The sequence below is a fragment of the Rousettus aegyptiacus genome, unplaced genomic scaffold, assembly GCF_014176215.1.
Source record: "Rousettus aegyptiacus isolate mRouAeg1 unplaced genomic scaffold, mRouAeg1.p scaffold_m13_p_1, whole genome shotgun sequence".
NCBI lineage: Eukaryota > Metazoa > Chordata > Mammalia > Chiroptera > Pteropodidae > Rousettus > Rousettus aegyptiacus.
Window position 1 is genome coordinate 144,131,846 of NW_023416284.1, and position 22,458 is coordinate 144,154,303.

The window sequence follows — 22,458 nt, forward strand, 5'->3', positions numbered from 1 at the left end:
ATATTACTGAGTCCTTGAAAAACAGACATCTTGTCTGTACTTTACTCTTTAATTCAACGAATGAGCTGTGTGGAGATATATCTATCATGGGTTCTAAAAGTACTAGCTAACTTTTATCTCTTACTCTTCTAATCAAGGTGCTTAGGAAATAGCTCGACATATCACTTACTGCTTAATTTAACCAACTTCATATAGCAAAAGCACTACTCTAAGTGACTTAAAATTAAGGTTTAGTTAGATTACCGCTTTAGGGTTGCCAGGTAATTCTATAAATGACAGACTCAAGATATGAGGTCAGCATTTAATAAAAGTGTATGACAACTATTTTACTCAAAATTTTATTCAAATAGAAAACTATCTTTACTATTTCTTAAAAATGTGTAATGGATTCTATACTTACGCTGCATAAGCTTTTGCTATCCTCATGAACATAACTTCATCACCTCCTTTATCTGGATGATATTTAAGTGACAGCAAACGATACTGTTTCTTAATTTCTGCTACTGTTGCCCCCTAAAAAGAAAAGCTTGTCTTAATAAAAATAAGCACAATGCTGTAAAAACAAAATCTATCTCATTTTGAACTTAAAATATGAACTACTCAATATTTTCAGAAAGAGGAAATTTTTATTTTATATATTTTGTCCCATAAATTACACCCCACGTACTTTTTAAATAAAATATATTTTGTCCAATATATTTATTTTATTGAGCACCTACTATGAGCCGTGCGGTACACTAGGCACCAATATGAGAATGAAACCATATACTGTTGACCCTTGAACAACATAGATTTGAACTGCGCAGGTCCATTTATACATAGATTTTTTTGGTAACCCCTGGTTTCACATCCAGATTCAACAAACTGCAGATTGAAAACAGTATTTTTACATTCTCACCTGCTGTTTCCCAACCACAGATCAAAAATACTGTTTTCCATTTGAACTGCAGATGCCAAGGGCTGACTATAGAGTCAAAAGTCATACTTGAATTTTAGACTGAGCAGGATATGTGCTCCAACCTCACACTGTTCAAGGGTCAACTTTTATTTAAATAAATAAAAAGATAGTGACATTTAAATATCAAAGAATGATCACAGTAAATTAAGTCTGGCTGAAAAAAATCCTCAAGTCAAAGGTTAACTTCCTTTCTAAGAAATAATCTGAAGAATATAGTTTCATCTGCTTGTCGATATTTTCATATTAAGTAACTACATAATAAGTTTACCTTATTTGTTCCCTAGACTTAATTTCTATTAATAAATTTTTCATATTGACTTTTAATAGCATTAAATTGCCCTCAATCTTTTTAATCTTTAACATCTCTCTTGATGACCATGATCATCGCAATAAGAAAAATCGAATGATATGCAAACTTTTCTTCCACAAAGCAGAAAACTGGAAGATAAACACAATCCTTACTTTGTATTATATAAATCTCTGGATCAAGCCATCTACTAAGCAGAGACTAGAAGTAAAAGAAGTAAAAGAAAGTGGCTTGGGGGGAAAATGGAAAGAGTACTAGATTCAGCTTAACTATTAAGAAGTTACGGGGCTCCACCAAAATACAAATTTTCCATGCCTTATTTTCTACATTCATTTAAGTTCTAACTTCCACTGACAATACCTAGAAGACTAATTTTCTGTTGGGACCCATCGATTAGGTTCGATCAAGAGATCATCCAACAGGTATACCCAAGATTAACCTGAATTTCTAAGACAATGACACCAGTTCTTCATAAGACATAAAGACTTAATATACTGTCTTAGTGTTAACTAACACAGAGTAATAAGACTTTTATCATCTGACTAACATATATGAGCCTCCCAGTTTTAACTTTGCATTAAACCAATCTTACATGTTTTTTAAAAATATACTCACTCACTAACTTCTCATCTCATCTTCAAATATTCTTATATTTTAGCAATTACGAATCAATCCTTAATAGGATGGCAAACATATATAGCTTAAAAAATATATGTACATTAGAATAATAATGGATTAGATGTCTTTAATAAAAAATTTAATGGATGAAGTCTGATTTTTTTAGGTACAGCCTAATTTCTTTTAGGATATGGACCTATAGCATTTTCATGGGATCATTAAACTAATGTGCATTATATAAAAATACTACTTACGGGATCCAAATTTAATACTTCATAAGGATTGTATTCTTGATATTCTCGGTCTGTTTTGGAAACTTTGTATGCAAGGAATAAGAACAATGCCCATCCTGCAAGCAGAACTATTTTCCTGTTTAGGAAAAAGATAAGTGAAGTATAAATAAATGTATCTATATGATTTTTCCTTTAAGAGTTATTATGGCAAGATCAAGGCATAAAACAATCTAAAGTGGTCTCATACTACTATGCTATTGACTCAAATTCTACAATCACTGGGTTTTAAACTCCTGTTACAGCAAGGACAGTGTCTTTTTCACCTTTGAATTCTCTAGAATCTTGTACAGTATACCTGGCATATAATATTTTCTGTTACTATTTGCAAAATTTTAAGTACAGAAGTTAATTCAATTTATTAACTTCTTGGACTATCACATTTGATCAAAATATATTAATACTAAATATTCAGTAAACCATTTAAGGTAAGAAAGAGTTGCTCTTAACCTTGCAATAACAATTTTAGTGAGATAAAATATTTTTTAAAAATGAGTCAGTCGAACAAAGATGAATAAATAGCCTTATTTACAATAGTAAAACTCTGGAAACAATCTAAATGTCCATTTATAGGGAATAAATTAAATAAACCATTCACAGGAAACTAATTAAATAAACAAAGAGAGCCACGAAATGTAACATTTTTACCTGTCTATCTAGGGAGAGGTGGTTAGGAACATAGGCTCTAGAACAAAAACTTCGTGAGGTCAAATCCCAGCTTCACCACTTATTAACTGAGAGATCTTGCCAGGTTGCTTAGACTTTTACAACTCAATTTCCAACTTTTAAGGTAAGTTTGAGAATAAAGGAAATTAGGTATGTAAAACACCTAGAAAGTGCCTCACAGATAGTAAACAATTCATGTTAGCTACTGGCTATTATAGTAACTGTTTGCCCAAATTTCAGCTTGTACCTCCCTCCCTTACTCAGGGAAGCCTTCTCTGAGAAGCCTAGAGCCAGAGTTAAGAGTCCTGCTCTTTCACGGCATCCCTCTCACAGCTCTATCTAGAACTCGATTATCATTACTTGCCAGAATCCCCGACTGTTGGTTGAACCATGTCTATTTGTATATTAGCATTTAATATTACCTGACACATACAATATAGCCGCACAGTGACTACTTACTTAATGAACGAATTCAAAATAGTAATTTTTAACTCAAACCCGAAGTTTGCTAATACCTTCAATATGATAAAGAACACATGAAAATACACTTTATTCCTACACAAATTAATAACTCCACATTTTCTTTTGCAAACTCTACAACGGGCTAACAAAGGACAGAAAACAAAGATAGAGGTAAAATTGAAAACCACTAAAATAAGATTTAAAAGCAAACATGAGTAGAAGGGAAAGGAAATAAAACACCTAGAATATGCTACACCCCTTGTTAGACGCTTTACGTGTGGCCATGGAGAGGAAAGGCTCATGATAGAACCCCCAGGCTGATGAAAACTACAACCAATAAAACTGCTCTAACTTCCCAGAGAACCAAAGCAAAGGTGGAAACATAATGAATTCTATCATGCTCTGTAACAAATTTTTTTTAAAAGCATATTTGGTTCTTCTAAAAAGATAAGCATTTTCAGTATAGTTTCAGTAATTAATTAACTTATGAAGCCTTTTTGTTTTTTAAAGCATACATTAAACGTCGTTTTGGAAGCAATGTTCGGAAATCAGAGTATTATACAATGACTGCTTAATTTTGAAAGAATGCTTCAGCTTTAAGCAGCAAAAAGGCTTTTATAGTTTCTGACCTTATCCAAATTGTCACCAGTATCTAAGTAACTCTTTCTTACTTAAATATACTTTAATCTGTACTTATAGTTAAATAAATCAGTTTATAAACCACTGAGACCTTCACAGAGTTGGGGTTTTTTCCTTGAAAACAGGTTCAAATATCCACAAAGTGTTGACCAAAGCCCAAAAGTGATTGGGAGGCCAAAAACATTTGCCTTACTGTCTCATAAAGGTTTAATTTAAAATGAGAAGCAATAACCAATAAACTTCTCTTGTAAACACTAATTTTGTTTTTTAGTTTCCTATCATTGAAGAACTCCAAAGCCAAGATTTCCCTCCCTCTACAAAGGAACTAAACCAGGCACAGTCAAGGTTTAAAAACTATTTAAAGCTAATGAAGTTACACACATAGATATGTTGAAAACTATTATCATCATCAAAACCAAGATTAAAACATAACTGGTTCTACTTTCACTAATTTCCTCTGTTAAGTCTTTCCCTCCTATCTACTGGATAATAAATAAATGCAGGTAATTTAAAGATACAGTCCTCCAACTATGGCGCTCTAACTTCCTGTTTCGTCTATTAGCTCAGAATTGACTTGGAATAAGGTCTAAAGCGTAGGGTCTAAACCAGCATATCCCACAGTCTCACAAAATCAGATAGCCCTGCGGTAATCAAACATGCTACAAGGGCTGGTTTAAGCAGACACACTTGCCAAAACAAAGGGTGACTAGGTCCCCACTCCGCCACTTTTAGCTGCACAACCGTGGTCAAGCTGACTCATTTTTTAGCCTTGTGGATGAAAAAAGGGGTTCTGTGGAAAGTTACCTTACAAGGTGATCTTATCATAAATTCCTAACTGGACAGGTCATGGTGGGAAGTCACTCCCCAGGCCTGTAACTTTTAAGTTAAAAGGTTATCTTTTCCTTAAACAAGCCACTAGATTAAGCATCTAAATTAAGACATTTGAAATAAGCCATAACTGCCCTCAAGAGAGCACAAAATTTTTTTAACCATCCTATACTGTAATTCTTGCTTTGCTCTTTCCCACCTCCACATAATCTTCTTTGCATACCCTCCTTAATTTCAAATGCACAAAAGAAGCTGCAAACTGCTACTCTCCAGAGAATTTGAGATCTTGCTCCCTTGGCATATGCCATCAGTTCAGCTCAAATAAACTCTTTTAAAAATTTTATACAGGTTTGGACATTTCTTACGTCGACAGTCTCAGTTTCCTCATCTGAGAAAAAGGAAAAACATCTACTATGAAATTATAAAACTAACTTATATGTGAGATCACATATACAAAGCCCTAGCACAGCACCTGGCATACAGTATGTGCTCAATAAACTTTAATTATCACCATGAAGTGCATACCTGATCATGTTAACTCCCTGCTTTTGATGATCTTTTAAAGATTCCCTCATAGTCTTAAAGATAAAATTCATATCCTGATATAAGATGCACAGGACTTTCTTTAAGATTTGACTTTTTTCTCCCCTCCTCCTCTGAGTCAGATGGGCACTCTCCTCTGAACTTATAAATCACTTTGTTCAGACAGCTCTCAAATTTACTATTCACATCTTACCCCTACTAAGGCCACAATTTCTTCACAGACGCTTTTTATTCATTACTATACCCCTACTTTAGACGATACCTAGCAAAAAAGTAAGCACTAGGTATTTTTTTTAATTAAAACCAATTACTTACTTTACTGTAGGAATAATATTTGGCTGGGGTTTTAACAATCGTAAACGATACCACATACATCTTCCATATACTTTTCTGATGTTCTTTAATCGAATTTGCTCTGTCGAAAAAAAAATAAGGTAATAAGTTAAATCATTTACCACAGGGAAGGCAAAACCATAGTTAATACCATACCAACCTTCATACCATGCTAATATTTTAATGGAACAGGACAGTACTGCCTACTTAAATAACCTTTAAGAAAAATTCACAAGATAGGTCAAATTTTCTGCCACTTAGAACAAACAACCTGGAAAATTTTATTCAACTACCAAGGAACTATTTTTCATGTGAGACTTAAATAACTTCTAATTGAAAAAAGCAAAAACTGACTTGAATCCAAAATATTTAGTCACATATTTGGTAATTTCTGAGAAATTCTCTCTTCCTTTCCCTTCTGCTATAGAAAGAACAAAAAAATATAAAATAGTTGAAACATCTGGTTTATTAAGGAAGCTTAGCGGAAATGCTAATCTTCAAACATGAAAATTATGTTAAATTAGAAATGTTACCCAAACCCATACGAAGTTAAAATAGATTCATATAGGAGTTATGACAAAAAGTATCATTTTAGTTCCCAGTAAAAATCTGTAATCCAATTAAAAAGTAATTAAACCAAAACCACAATATCATATATTGTTTAACTACAATAAAACTACAATCACTTGGTTTGAATAACTCCCAACTTAATAAAATCTTTTCACGAAGATGGGGCACAGAAAGCAAAGTAAGAAAGGAAAGCCCCTGCCCCTCCCAAAGCCAGAACAAAGGGTCGAAAGGTCAAGAAGGGAGTACTAAAAGGCATCCACAGGCACACACAACACAAAAAGATCTGTATGTTATCCACCTTCTGGTGGCCCAAGACACTCCAAAGGCAGCTCAAATTTCCTCAAAAGAGCCACAAGCTTGACCACTATACCATGCATCAGGTTCCCTCTTAGCACTGAAGTCAGCCATGAAGAAAACATGAGACAAGCATGCTTGTGTTCACTGTAAATGTCAAGGCCAATAAACACCAGATCAAACAGACTGTGGAGAAGCTCTATGGCAATGACATGGCCAAGGTCAACTCTTGCTGAGGCTTGATAGAGAGAAAAAGGCATATGTTTAAATGGCTCCTGACAATGTATGTATAAGTGCTTTGGATGCTGACAACAAAACTGAGATCATCTAAACTGAGTCCAGCTGGCTAATACTAAATATAATTTTTTTCATATTAAAAAACTACAAAACAACAGTCTTGAAATGAGATGTCAAGTAAAAGAACTTTGCATATAACAGAATGATCCAAAGCCATCACGTAAGAAGTCCAACTACCCTGTCACCACCATACTTTGAGGAAAGCATCCACATGGGAAAGCTATGTGACAGGAGGTACAAGAACCAGGTGTGATAAAGAATCCAAGCAAGAAAGGGGGTGGTGCCAGAAGAGGTTAGTATGTAGTGGGACTGATCAAATAAGTTCATATATTAAGAATAACTAGAATCAGTTTTTCACTATCAAAGAAGGGTTATATATATATGAAAAATAGAAAACAGAAGTGAATCCTGGGGTGTTGGATTTAAATTTAAGAGATCAGTATGAACTAATATAGAAATATAGGTGTAGATCTATACACATACATTCATACTTCCTAGCTCTAGAAACAGGGATATCAAGAGGATTGAACACACCTAGTACCTAGATCTTGGCTTCTAAATACCATTCTCCACTAACAAGAACCAGGGATCCAAGTTATCTTCCCACAAAAAATATCACAACAGGAAAAAAAAAAGATTTTACAGTGGAGAAGTATGGTAGGATAAGTTAACTGCCCCCACCACCTGCCCACACACACACACCAAGATGTCCACATCTGAATACCCAGAACCAGTGAATATATTAATTTACATGGAAAAATGAACTTTAGCAATATGACTAAATTAAAGATCTTGAGATAAGGAGGTTATCCTAGATTATCTGGTGGGCCCAATATAATCACAAGGGTTCTTATAAGAAGGAGATGAGGAGGGTGTCAAAGACAGAGAAGGTGATATGACAATGGAAGTAGAGGCTGGAGAGATATTCTCCAAAGATGGAGGGAGGACACAAGCCAAGGAATACAAGCTACCTCTAGAATCTGGATAAAGCAAGGAAAAAGATTCTACTTTAGACCCTCCAGAAAGAAACAACCCTGCCAAAAGTATGACTAGCCCAGTGAAACAAATTTTGGACTTCTGGCACTCAAAACTATAAAAGAATGTTTGTGTTGTATGAAGCCACTAAAGTTGTAGTAATTTGTTACAACAGCAATAGGAAACTAATACATAAAACTTATGCATTTACCACATTAGGTTATCAGTGAACATCACCAGCAATGGAACAAAGTGCAATTACACAATAACAAAATACAGTGAGAAGAACCTAGAATTAGTTTTGTGAAATTCCTGCCTAAGATACATAGTCTGAATGTAATCATGAAAAAACACCAAACAATCCAGGTCATTCTACAAAATAAGTGGCATGTTATCTTTGAAATCAAGAAAAAAACTGAAGAACTGTTCCAAACTTAATTAACTAAAGAAACATGTCAACCAAATGTGACGTGATTCTAAATGGGATCTTTTACTGTAAAGGGCATGATTGAGATAAGTGATAAAACTTGAATGGGGCTGAAAATTAGATAGTAGTAATGTTAATTTTCTGATTTTTATGGTTATATTATGGATGCTTTTGAAAATACCACTGGCGACTTTTAAATCTGTATTTCATTGAATTAAGCCTCTACAGTCTCCCACTTTCAGCTACAAAAAGAGGGAAATATTTGATAAGGTTATAATATTGAAGTCTCTTTATTAGCCAGACAGCTTGATCTATTCAAAGGAATGAAATTATCTCAATGTCCTTGGCCAAAAGAAAGTACACATGGTTTTCAGCGCTAACATCCTTGCACAGTGCCTACATGCACCTTGTACACCTCACTCTTCCAACCCAAAAATTAAATCTTAACCTTTTAGAAGAATATTTAAGTCAGTCAATTAGTACTACAGGGTACAGTTTATGCTATAACACAGGGGTATTTAGTTTTCCAGTACAACTAAACAGTCATAGCACACATCATTCCAAATTTCTATATGAACGACCTCAAGTCAAAGTATATACGTCTTTCCAGACAATTTTTATAAGATACTTAGAATAATAAAAAGTTCATTCATAAACTTCTAGTTTATAGAATTACTAGTTTCATAGCCAGTAAAAATTATGTTAGTAATATCATTAATAGTTTTAAAGAAATTATTTAAAAGGTCATAAAATAAGTCTGTGGTTTTAAAAACCAACATATTATGATTACTCGCAGCAGCTGAACATAAAGTTTATATGTCTGTGGGAGTAGTCCAGATTTGGAGAGGGGTTATCATAGTTGTGCTTCATAAGCTATACAGTACCTCTGCTAAAACAGTCACATCCATCTGTCCATGACAGGTTGAACTGCCAGTTTGTAATATGACTGAGTGAACTTGTAGTATTCCTGGGACCCAAAGAGCTGAAATAGTAAGCTAGAACTGAGACCTTCAAACCTGTTTACCGGCTTACTACAAAAAGAATTTTTAAAAATCAGGTACCTTCTTGTGGACTTCTAATTTGGCATCTAAAATTTTTCATCATAAGTTTGAAGAGTTGAAAAAAATGCCATTTCTAACAAAGTTGACATTTTATAATAAAATAGTTCCACTGCTTGTAAACGCACCAACAAAATCTAAAAACCATGGTTATTTCATACCTAGCATCATCCATTTACAAAAATTCATGAAAAGCCCTTCTACTTGCCCCACATAATTTTATTTTATGTAATTTCTTATAATACTAACACATACTTCTTAAAATCAACTGTTTAATTCCTGTGACTTAAGTTTTCCCCAGCCTTTTATTTTGAAACTCTTCAAGCATGCAGCAAAGTTGAAAGAATATCAAAATGAACACTACTTTTCACCTAAATTCACCAAGTGTTAACAATTTGCAACTCTTGGCTTTATCTCTAGCTCCCTCTTTTTCTCTCTCTCCTTTTTATCCCAATTATTTTAAAGTAAGGTACAAACATCAAGATATTTCACCTTAAATGCTTTGGCATGAATCACCAAAGAACAGTAAGTTTATCATAATGTAGTTTAAAATTTCTGATGATACATTTTTTGGTGTTATCAAGGCAACATAAATATTACAAATTGAAAAATTACTAAAATAAGAGTAAGATATCTGTTATGCAACTTATAAGCAACTCGTAAATATCCCATATGTTCAAAAGAGTTAGAACACTAAATACTAAAATTTCTTAAAAAAAAAAAAAAAAAAGAGCACACTTTGCCAATATGGCAGTGTTAAATTAAATAGCGTTATCTTCTACTTTAAGTGTATCTTGCCAAAACTGAAAGTTGCAGATTACCTTGAGTCATTCAATTTATAGAAAATATATGCTGTGTAACATAATTGGCAAAGGTAGTCCTCGTTGTTAAACCAATTAGGCTAATCGAATTTGGTCAAAAAAGTCTGACTTCATTTTTCAGTTCAAATAAATATATCTATACATTTTGATACTTTGAAAATTATAAAAATCATTGAAAAATAAATTTTAGGCCACACTTTTTAATATAGATTATTAAAATTAATAAAGCTAAATGATACACAGATAACATTTAAAAGAAAAATATGTACCGCACTTCTCTTTATAAAATTCAGACTCCTAAAACTATCTATCTCTAAATTCCTAAAGAGTCTAAGAAAATAGCACCAAGAATCAAAAGGTTACATTCAATATTCCAGAAAGTCTAAAAGATATAATGCATCAGTTTTCTAGCTACCCAAAGTCTCTCTGTAGATAGTCATGATGATACTGGCTCACTCATTGTTGGAACAGTTTTGTTCTCTTATTAATTTAAAAAGATAAGAAAAGACATTTTACTATAATAGCGCAGCCTGGTTCCCTGAATGCTTCAAAACAGGAAAGGCATGAGAATGATGATTTTGAAATGAAAAATTGGGACTCACTGCTCTAGACCACTAAAACTATAGCTCACCTAAGTTAATTTTGAAACAGACTAAGAGAAAATAAAGTTTCTGTTATGCTTTTAACTTCATTCTGAATAGTTAGCCATGACGTGTCATTGTCAAGGCCAGTTCAAAACCATTTGAATTTGGGACAAAGGCTTGACTAAACACTATTCACCATCCCCACCGCCCAATTATCACAATCACAAATTATCTAAATTGGAGGATTTCAGAAACTTGGGTTCATTTACCACCTACCCACCTACCCCTATGCATACTCTGACAATGGAGAAGGGAACTCAGGAGACAACTGAAAACTTTAGGAAAAGAGCAGGACCACCCCACCACCACCATTACTGACATTATAAAGTACATAATCTTCAGGACTGCCTGAAGATTGTATAATTGCAAACCAATACAAATTAAGTGGTTCAAATAGATTAAGAGCTATTCAGTCTTCCCAAACTGGTACTTAATTGGACAGCAGCATACAACTATATCATATGCTCATCTACTACCTCAATTTTCTTTTCCCTTATAGTACTGAAACAAGTACTATAGAACAGGGTTTTGCAGCCTCAGCATTACTGACATTATAAAGTAGATAATTCTTTGTTGTGGAGGGCAGCTGTCCTGTGCATTAGAGGATGTTCGGCAGCACTACAGTCCCAACCTATTAGATGCCAGAAGCACCTCCCCACTGAAGACGATATTATGCTCACACACAAACACACCCTGCTATATACAGGGATCATTGAAAGCAAGTTCAATGATATGGCCTGCAGATCAGGGACACAGGGAGAAGGAAAGGTTGAAAGAATAAACAGGTGATATGGCAACAGTTACCTTTTTCCCTAAAAGTATCCTTCAAGAAAAAGGGAAGCACTATATTTGAGCACTCATGAACAACTGGAGGGGAAGGGGTGGGCAGCTTGATTATTTTAAAAGACAAAAAGAAAGCCAAGCAACAACAACAACAACAAAAGCTTGGGAAAGACAGCCCAAAACAATCTCAATTAATAGTAGTTTGGCATAGAGGTCATCTGAATGCAAAAATTTAAAAAATTATAATATTTCATAATTATCCCAGGAGGTATATCTCATGATTACAAGTGTTAGCTGTCACTGCAAGCAACCTTTGTAAAGACCACTTTAAAAATACAGCAAGTGGCTACATCATGGAGATTAAAAATATGTACCTACAGCATGATCAAAACACCTAGTGTTATATAATGCCACACTATGGCTTAGAATAAAATTTCCAGTGGTGGTATCATATTCATAACCCAAAAGTGCTACATCCCAGACAAATGCAAACTTAACGTATATAATCTGACGAACTGTTATATGAGTCAAAAATAACTCTGGTAATCAAAAACATTGAGGCTGAATACATGAAGAATTTGAAAATAACTGTTTCCTGACATGTAAGATGGTAAAACCATATTTAAAGTACTGTATTGTATAGTATATGATTTGAAATATGTAACAAAAATTTATAAACATTTTAAGTAGATATGACTTCATTCTTAAAAGGATATATAGTCAAGCTGGCCAAAAAACTTTTTCATCTCATTAAGAAATAGAACAGTAAGTCAGATCTTGTCACTTCTCTGCTTAAAAATCTTCAATAGTTTCCTACTGCACCTAAAATAAAATCCAAGCTTCTTACTTACTCTTACCCTGGCTTACAGACATGATCTGCATCCCAGCTCTCTGACTTTATCTGAGATTATTCTCACCTGCCATACTCCTGCCACTTTTATCTTCTCTTTCTCTGGAATATGCCCAATTCCTTCTTGCTTTAAAAGCTTTTGTACACAACTATTCCTCCTGCCCAAGACAGGCTTTTCCCACTAAATTAAGATCTTTGTATGGTTGACTCTTTTGTCCCCTACTTCTCCATACAGTGTTATCACTGTCTGATATTTATTGTTTATATGTAGTAGTACATCAATCATCTCCCTCACACTAGGATGAGAACATGGATCTTGTCTATATTATTCACCCCCATATTCCACTGCCTAACAGAATGCCTGGAAAGTATTATATACTTAATAAATTTGTTGAATGTATGAATTATCTCATTTAGACAGCCCTACCACCACTGTGGGGGTATGTATGTATGTATATATGTATGTATGTATTATTATTATACTTAAAAAACCAAGGGTCAGAGAAGTTAAGTAACTTCCCCAAAGTTACAGATGGTACCAAAGGAATATCAAATAATCACTAAAAGAGATGGGACTTATGCCCAGGTTTAAATTCACAGGCCTGTGTGATTCATCCTTATTTTAATTGTCTTCCCCTAATAAAATAACTAGACTGCCTAAAATACAGTTTCCCTGTTCTCATTAACTTAATCACACGTATCCTAACTACATCTCCAAAGCAGAAAATGTAATATGTAAAAAATCCAAGTCAAAAAAATTAAGAACAAGGAGTAGCTACAAACAACTGAGTAGATGATACCTCTAAAAAAAAGTCTGGTGAAAGAGAAATTTACCAAAAAAAAAGTGCTACAAATAAAACTGTTGCAAGGACTTTAGTACTGAAGAGTGTAGGACAGGGCAATACAGCACATAACCTTCAGGGGAAAAAATGGAAAACCAGTTATTTTTGTGTGTGTTTTAGCTGAATTTGCTATAGAAGTATCGAGGTCCCAAGTATAGGAGCTCTGTCCCTGTGAAACTGGGGTGCACTACTCCCCAGGCACATAAATGTGTTCCACCCCCGAAGCTTTCTGAATCCATCCTCTTGGCTTTTTATGGAGGCTCAAGAACATTTCTTATCAATAAAGTCTGGTAATAGGAAACATTTTTAAAAAGGAAGTACTTGGACTTTCTTTACGTAAGAATATAAAGTATGACTAAGGGAACAAACACCTGAGAAAATGAAAAAAAAAAAAGAGCTTATCTTTGTTTTTCTGGTTCTCCAAGAATAAACAAGTATGTAATATGATCTTTCAATAAAAAAATTTTACATAATACATTTACTAATCCCATGTTTGTCACCACACCTATAAAGCCTAAATGTCATACTATAATTCATACTGCCAAGTTCCCAGCTAGTTGCCTTTATTGGGAAGTGTATGACCTAAGTGTGTTTATGCTACATGCCTGATACACCTTTCTGTCAGGGAATACCACAGAAGGAATGGCTTTATTTTGAAATGACTCAAACTTCTCAGATTTCTAACACCCTTCAAGATCTAAAGTCTTAAGAAGACTATATACTCTAACTTGAATATGCACATTCATAAAACATACTCCTTTGAACAGAGCTGATCCTAGCCAGTTTTTTGTTTTAAAAAAAAAAAAAAAACTCAAAAAAATCCACTTAACAAGAGATTGAGATAATCAACTCTAAAACAGAAATCACCTACACAAATTAAATCAATAGATAAGACCAACATTTCATTTTAAATAAAAATGTTCATCCCTATCTTTTCCCTGCACTCAACCCTCAAAACTGATAAATGTTAATAGGTTATTATTGGGCCAATCACCAAACAGCTTTTAAGAAAAAGAGAACTAAGTAAAAGCAGAGATGAGTGAAAATTCAAAATCTGCACTCCACTCTCTCATTCCCTCCATGGTATTATATTCCATAAATAGCCCAGCTATTCTAGAATTCTTTCCCCTACGTTCTAACATCGATGAACTAATAAGTCTTTGAAACAGACTCCTACATCTATTTTCCCATCCAGCCACCACCACCTTCCAGCCCCTTCCACCAAATCATTCTTCACACAATGCTCTACAAAAGCAAAACTGACCATATTGTTACCCTACTTAAAAACCTCCACTGTTTACCCAATAACTTACAGGATAAAGTATACACTTCCTAAAATGGCCGATTTGCTCCTAAGTGACAATCATGTTAGTTGTTTACCATTTACCAAACATCAAACTTTTGCATATGCTTTTCCCTACATCTAGAATGCTTTTTTCCCCACTTACATTTTAAGACCTATCACAAATTACCTCCTAAGAATTAAATACCCAAATCCCAAAACAGAATTATTCATTCTTTCCTCTGTGCTCCCACAGCACTTTCCACTCACCATTTTAATACTTATTATAACATGTTAATTACAGGAGGCAGTACTGCGTAGTAGCTAACAAGTGAAGCTCCAGCATAAAACAGATTTAGGTCAAACACCCAATCTTCTGCCTAGTAGCTGTATGGCTTCAGGCAAGTTAGTTACCTCCTTCCTCTAGGGCTCCATTTTTTTCATTAATAAACCTAGGATAATCCAAGAGTCTAGCTCCAAGTACTACTGAGAGATCTACCCACCTTGAGGCTAGTAAACATTCAATGAACAGCAGCAGAGCTGAGGAGGATCATAACTATCCCTCACAGACTGGAGGGGGTTATGGAACCTTCTCCTGCAAGAGAAGGGACAATGTCTAAAGTTCCCCCACAGAGGGAAAAGAAGAGGGTTGCATACACCAAAATGTTAATTAATTACCCTTGGGTGATGAAATTACAAGCAATTTTTGTTCTGTTCCTTTGTGCTTTTCTGCACTGCATATATGCAACTTAAGAAAAAAGTTAAAGGCAATTAAAAATTTGATCACCTAGAAGTAGCATCTAGCACCAAGTTAATGTTCTATAAATATTTGCTAAATGAAGCAATTTCTACAGTGTGTTTAGTGTTGCAAGCATGTTTATATGCATTTATTTCTTTGCTTCTCATAATCGCTTCTTGGGTAGGTAAGGAAGGTTATTATTATTACCCCTAGAAAATGAGGCTGAGAGTTTAGAAATAACTAAATAGGGACTAGGCTGGAACTTAAAACCAAAACTTCTAAATTTTCACGTTCACAGTTTTCTTACTAAACTATTGAGCACTAAAAGTAGACTCCTATCCACATTCCCAAGTCAGAAAGCTGAGTAACTTCTACACCATTTGAGAGGGAGCAAGCAAATAATAAAGAAATGTAACTTTTAAAAAGTTTCATTAATCCTTTCAAATAAAAAAAAAAAAATCTGAGTACTTAAGGTCCAAATCAAATTGTACAAATAAGACCATGTACTAGCAAAACGTGTAACAGCCCCACTACGTGCCAAACACTGCTCTAACACTTTACATATATGCATGTGTTTAAACCTCACTTTAATTCTATGAAACAGTTCATTACTGTCTCTATTTTACAAATGAGTAAACTAAAACACTAAGGAGTTAAATAATTTGCCTAAGATCACACGGTGAGTAAGTGGCAGATTTCAAAACCAGGTAAATGGCAGGTTTCAAAACCAGGCAGTTTTGAAAAAGTCAGATCAAGGAATAAGGTCAATAGTTTTGAAAAATTAAAGTCACAAACATAACAATTAAAAAATGGGCATAAGATATGCATAAGTATTTCTCCAAAGAATATACACAGAGAGCCAACAGACACATGAAAAGATGCTCAACATCACTAATCATCAGGGAAATATAAGTCAAAACCACAATGAGATAACACCTATCACCTTACACCCGTCAGAAAAGCTATTATCAATAACTCAAGTGTTGGTGAGGATGTAGAAAAAAGAGAACCCTGGTGCACTGTGGGTGGGATTGTAAATTGGTGCAGCCACTATGGAAAACAGTATGAAAGTTCATCAAAAAATTAAAAACAGAACTACCATATGATCCAGCAATTCTATTTCTGGGTATTTATCCAAAGAAAATCCAAAACACTAATTCAAAAAGATATAAGCATCCTTATGTTCACTGAATGTTATTTATAATAGCCAAGACATGGAAGCAACCTAAGACAAATGGATAAAGAAGATGTGGTACATATATACGATAGAATATTACTCAGCCATAAAAAAGAATGAAATCTTACCATTTGTGACAACACGGACAGATCTAGTAGAAGGTATTATGCTAAGCAAAATAAGCAAGAGAAAGATAAATACCATATGATTTCTCTTATATATGGCATCTGAAAAAAATAAACCAACAAACAAAACAGAAACAAACTCAGATACAGAGAACAAACTGGTGGTTGCCAGATGGGAGGGAGTTATGCAAAAAAAGTGAAAAGGAATTAAAAAGTACAAATTGCCAGTTAAAAATAGTCACAGGAATGTAAAGCACAGCATAGGAAATATAGTCGATAATACTGTAATAACTATATATGGTGCCTGATGAGGTGATCCACTTCATAAGGTATATAAATATCTAGTCTACAGCCATGCCACCCTGAACAAGTCCACTCCAGTCTGATCTCGGAAGCTAAGCAGGGTCGGGCCTGGTTAATACTGGATGGGAGACCACCCAGGAAGACTAGGTGCTGTAGGTGTAAAAAACAAAAAATAAGGGATTGTAAACTGACAAGGTCTTTGCAGTCTGTGAGGTCAACTCACAAGGGGGTAGGGGGTTGCCCCGCTTAAAAAAAAAAAAATTAAAAGATATAAATATCTAATCTCTGCGCTATACATGAAATATAATATTGTACGTTAACTATAACTGAAAAATAAATTTAAAATAATAAAATTTTAAAAAATTACATAGGATACCAAAAAAAGTAAGGTCAAGGAGTCAAAAAACAGAAAACTTGAAAAAAAAAGTAACAATATATTTTACCTCAATTCAAAGGATTTATAATCCTTAACCTATGAAAAGAATAAAAGCATGCTCTATTATTTGAAATTCTAATAACTGCAAGCAGTTATTTTCTCTTGTCACATATCACTGTAAGCCTGTACTATTAACATTTTTTAACAAAGTATCTGGCTTCAGCTACAAGAACTTCACAGTATTCTACTACTACTACAAGAACTTTACAGCATTATTCTATGGTAAGTACTTCTTAGCTTTGTAAAACGAAACGAAACAATTAAAACATTAGCGGGTTTGAGGGTTTTTTGTTTTGTTTTTTGAGCCAAGAGCATATATCACAAGAAATATACCAACCTCCCAGCAAAAGACCACTACTAAGGAAGTCCTCCTCTTAGCAGCACTTCTCAAACCTAGCTACGATTTACAATCACATAGGGACCTTTTTAAAAAACCAATACAAAGCACCCACTCCAGACAAATTAAATTAGAATATTTGGGGATGGACATAGTGTTTTTAAAAGCTCCCCAAGTGATTGTAATGTGTAGCCAGGGTCATCTAAACCCTCCATATTATTACTTTACATAGAGCTTTTGTCCGTAATGGTCTGAAACTGTATTCAGTCATCTTATTCAGCCAATTTGCAAACCACCAAGAGAGTAAGATATATAGGATCCTTCAACTACTAAAAGGAATATAAATTATAAGCCCACTTAGCCAATAGATTAGGCAAATAACAAGACAAAAGGATTTCTCTGATAATGTTTTAGATAACAGAGTAATATCAATTAACGTGTCAAATATGTCAATGATCAAGTATTTCTATTTTTCAAACCCTAGATTTTAAAATCTGTGAAATGGTGTCATATTTTCTGAGAGCCCAATAATTCCAAAAGACCTACAATAAAACTGTCAACTGAAATTGAAAGCCCCAAATGTATCATTTTAAAAAACTAAACAAAGATTACATAAACTGAACTTTAAGATTGTATAATTGCTGGCAAAGAAAACCTTTTCATGCTTTTATACAAAGGAAAAGTCAAGATTGTTTTAAGAATTCCTAAATGCAAACTTTTATGCCTACATTTTTTAATTTGGCTACTAAGAGTTTCACAGAAAAATTAAATAAGCTTTAAAATCAAATATTAAAATATCCTATGGTATTATTCAAAAAATGATTACAGGTCCATATCCTTTATTCAAAACTCTTGAGGACAGATACACTTCAGAATTTCTCAGATTTTAGAAACATGGTACAGTGTTTCTATCCTAACAAGCCCTCAAGGGTCTAAAGCAGCTCCAATAAACAAATTAATACAACAGCAAAATATGACTATTTTCTAAGTGAGATGAATAAAGATTCCAAGTAGCTTCCTGTCAGTTCAGGTCACCAAATTAGTTTGCTGTAAACATCTAAAAATCTTCTTTTTTCCCTGAGCTTTGGGTGAACCTATAGTTCAAGATGTCTCTTTGATATTCAAGACAGTGCAACTGGACTTTAGGGAAAAAAAAGTCACTATGATAAAAACATCTTTTAAATGTCACTGTAATTTTAAAGAATTCAAGTTATTATGGTAGATACACACACACACATACACAAATACCCCAAGTGGTGTCCACCAATTTTCATGATAATTAGAATACCATTTAAGTATCCACCTTAATTTTTATAGTGCAATTTTGGGCAAGACCAAACAAATACATCAACATGTGCACATCTACTGACTAAAGCAAGTATGAAGCAAAAACCAGATGTGAAGAAGGGGCAGAGCAACATCTAACTAGCAATATGGAAACAACAGAGAAGGCTTAGAAGCTAAGCAGACCTAGCTCCATCACACAGAAAAATCACTTAAGCTCTCTTCATGAAGAATGAAGGTGATCTAAGGCCATGCCACCCTGAACATGCCTGATCCCGTCTGATCTCAGAAGCTAAGCATGGTTGGGACTGGTTAGTACTTGGATGGGAGACCAGATTCTAAAGGCTAAAAAAAAGAATGAAGGTGATAATTATAGTATCGACTTAATTGTATTTTAAGAAGATTAAATAAAATAACATTTAAAGCCCATGACTTACAGTCAATATTAACTCCCTATCACTTTTCCAAAAACCAAACTATATGCTTAAGGAGCTCAAGTATGACTTGCCTTTAAGTTATTGGGCAAATTTTAGAATACAAAACTCACCATGAAAATATGACTTTCAAATTTCAAAAGTCCAGTAGAGATTAAAAAGACTAATGTCTGAAACCAGGGCTTCTTTTTTCAACATATCTAACCAAATCTACCTACTCTCCCAATACATTCCACACAACCAACTGCACACACAAACGGGTGATAAGTGAAAAGAAACTATTGTACTGAAAAGTGCACTCTTAACTTGAAATGAAATTACCAGAATGACCTAGGTTTTACAGATAAAAGAAATCACTACTGTACTGACTTCATCACTTATACAAAACCACTGTCCAAAGAACCCAGTTTAAATAAACTTAGGAAAAGAAGGCGAACAGACCAAAATCCAATTTTCATAAACTATACACTGAATAAGAAAACTGGTACCTTTTGGCAGATTTTTGTACCTAATAGATACTTTAATTATTGTTATATGTACAAAAAGATGGAAGCCTTTATTATTTATCCTACATTCAATTTAATTTAGATCCATTATGTAACTCAAGAACTGTACCGAGTAATGCATCAGTTTTAAAGCATAAATTCTGAGCTAATTCAACACTTCAGTGTTAACAAGTTCCCTAAAGCACAGTAGTATATACAACCGGGACAACCTAGAACTCCACCACACCCAACTTGAGGTAAAATATTTAATCAAGTTAGCATAGCTCTTGTGAAATAGAAAGTTTTCCCTATATATTGTTAATACTCAAAACCTACTAGTTAGTTAATGCTTCCATAAATAACCAATTAGAGCCTTGCATTTCCAACAGCTTTAAAATTATCACCTGCCATATGTCCTAATAGAGTGCAACAAATGGAATCCAAGCATAACCCAAACATAAAGTGCCTTGACAAGAATCTATATTATTGTGTTCTAATCCGATGTTATTTAATATGAAAAAAAAATTTAAAACTAAAAGTAAATGAACCAACTACCTCACAACTACCTACAAGACTTGACCCTTCATACTTGCACTTTCTGTCAAACAGGAAACCCCAAGGAAAGGAAATACAGAAAAGCCTATTTTTGCTAAAGGGAATAACAGCATTGCTTCCATCCACCACAGTGAGTTAAGAAATGAAAAAGCAATAGGGAAAGGGACAGGAAGGAGAAGCGGCTGCTGAGTTCCCCTGGAATCCTAAACATGCCACCCAGCTCAGACGGTACCCAAAACATCTGTAACGACAGCTGCAAAAGGGAAACGGGGGTGTGGGAAGAAAAGCATCGTGGCTTGGGGGTCAGAGTTGTGCCTGCACCTTCGGCTTCCTCCTCTGCCAACTCTTCTCTCACCTCCCCATTCCCATCCTGCTCCGTCTATTAAAAAAAAAAAAAAAAAAAACTCAATAAAACCAGAAGCAGAGAAGACAAAGAGGCAGGAGGAGGCTGCAAAGAGTGTCCAGAACAATGGAGGAAGAGTGTGTGAAGCAAACTCCTGAGAAGGACAATGAAGGGTGGTGGAGAGGATCCTGAAGAGGCACCGGGGAAAACAACGCCGAGCCCGGGCTCGCCGGCGGCAGACGCCCAGACGCGAGGCCGGGCCGCGCGGGCGGCATCATCCCGGACGCGGCGAGCTGGGCTGGGCCGGAGCGGCGCGGCCCGGAGGGGCCGGCGGGGCCTGAGTCGATCCGCAGGCAGCTGCTAGCGGGACTCACCGGCATTCTGGTCTCGGGGCCAGAGGTAGTAGGTGGCCGGGATCACGATGAGCCCCACGAAGGAGGTGAGGAAGTAGAAGAAGGTGTTCCCGCTGTCATCGTACTGGAACTGCTGCCCCGCCATGGCACCCCCTCCTCCGCCTCCCTCTTCTCACCGCCGCCGCCACGACCCCGCTCTGCGTTCCGGCTCCCAGGTCCCCAGCCCCGAGTGGCGTAGCTCGGACGCCGACGCCGCCTCTCCTCCCCGCCCCCACGCCACTCTCACGGACACGCCGCTGCTACCGCTGCCGTCACCAGCTCTCGCGAGAAGAGGCAGTTCTCGCCCCGCTCGGTTTTTTCCTACCCCAGCCTCTCGCCGCACACGCTCGCTTAGGGAGACGTGGCGCGCGCAGCCGTGCAACACTGCGAGGTCCCGCCCTTGGCCCCGCCCCCGACGCCACAGCCCCGCCCCTCGAGCTCCTGTAGATCCGCCCCAAGCGCCCCTCTTCTTTCTAGGACAATAATGTTTCTCTCCACTAGCCCCCACTTTTTGGAAACACTGGTCATTCAGAACAGAGAGATGCAGAAGAAGATGGTGGGGGTTTTGTTGTAGTTTTGTTTGCAAAGTAATGTTTGCTATTAAAAGACTGAGTTCTATGCTGCGCCCATTTTGCAGATGGACATTCCCCAAGCCAATAGAGATAGCGATCTACTGATGCCAGAGCTGATATTTATAGCCGCCAGATCAACAGCGTTTTCTTCAACCCAGGCAGTAGGCTAAGATCTTTACTGGTATAAATCATTTAATCGTCAGTAAACCCCTTGGAACAAAGCAAAACATACCCCGCTCTCCAGATGAAGAAATTGAAGGTCTAAGAGATTGACTAAAGTTTCACACTTTAAGAGAAGGTCTGGGGATTCAAATCCAGATCACTCTGACTCCACGAAGCCGGTGCCCTTGACCAGCACCTCCTCGCGGACATTAACATTTGCCTGAGAACTGCTAGCACTCCCCCACGTGATGTAGGCAGGAATATGAGCTTCGAGTAGAGACCGCTAGGGTGCAGTCGCTCTTGGGAGCTTCTGCCTTCGCTGATGTGATCCCAGAGACCGCTGTCAGCAGAGCTGGGACTGGAGAGGGCTGGTACCCTGATCTAGGAAGACCCCACCGTCCCTGGGCAGTTTTGGCTGAGGACTATCCCAGCATCTCTATCTCTCATCTGTGGATAAAAGTGAGAGACCCACTCGACCCCTCTCACAGAGTGGCTGTGAAGATTAAAGGGAATTATAGTGAAAATACTTTTCAAAGAAAAAATATGTAATAAGCAAATGCCACATATTACACTGTATTTTTAAAAACTCATTTTAAGTCTGGTAAAGATTATACACAAAAAAAGAAA

General features: G+C 35.8%; 1 protein-coding gene across 1 annotated transcript in view; it reads right to left on the reverse strand.

The window, feature by feature from the left end:
- SEC63 (SEC63 homolog, protein translocation regulator) overlaps positions 1-21,369 on the reverse strand; it is a 53,008-nt gene extending 31,639 nt beyond the window's left edge. Inside the window, exons 1-4 of the mRNA XM_016160207.2 lie at positions 21,080-21,369; positions 5,627-5,726; positions 2,138-2,252; positions 401-513 (exon numbers count right to left, since the gene is read on the reverse strand). Of these exons, the coding sequence (XP_016015693.1) occupies positions 401-513; positions 2,138-2,252; positions 5,627-5,726; positions 21,080-21,203 (452 nt within the window). The 5' untranslated portion in view covers positions 21,204-21,369. The remainder of the gene's footprint in view (positions 1-400; positions 514-2,137; positions 2,253-5,626; positions 5,727-21,079) is intronic.
- Between the last annotated feature and the right edge of the window lie 1,089 nt (positions 21,370-22,458).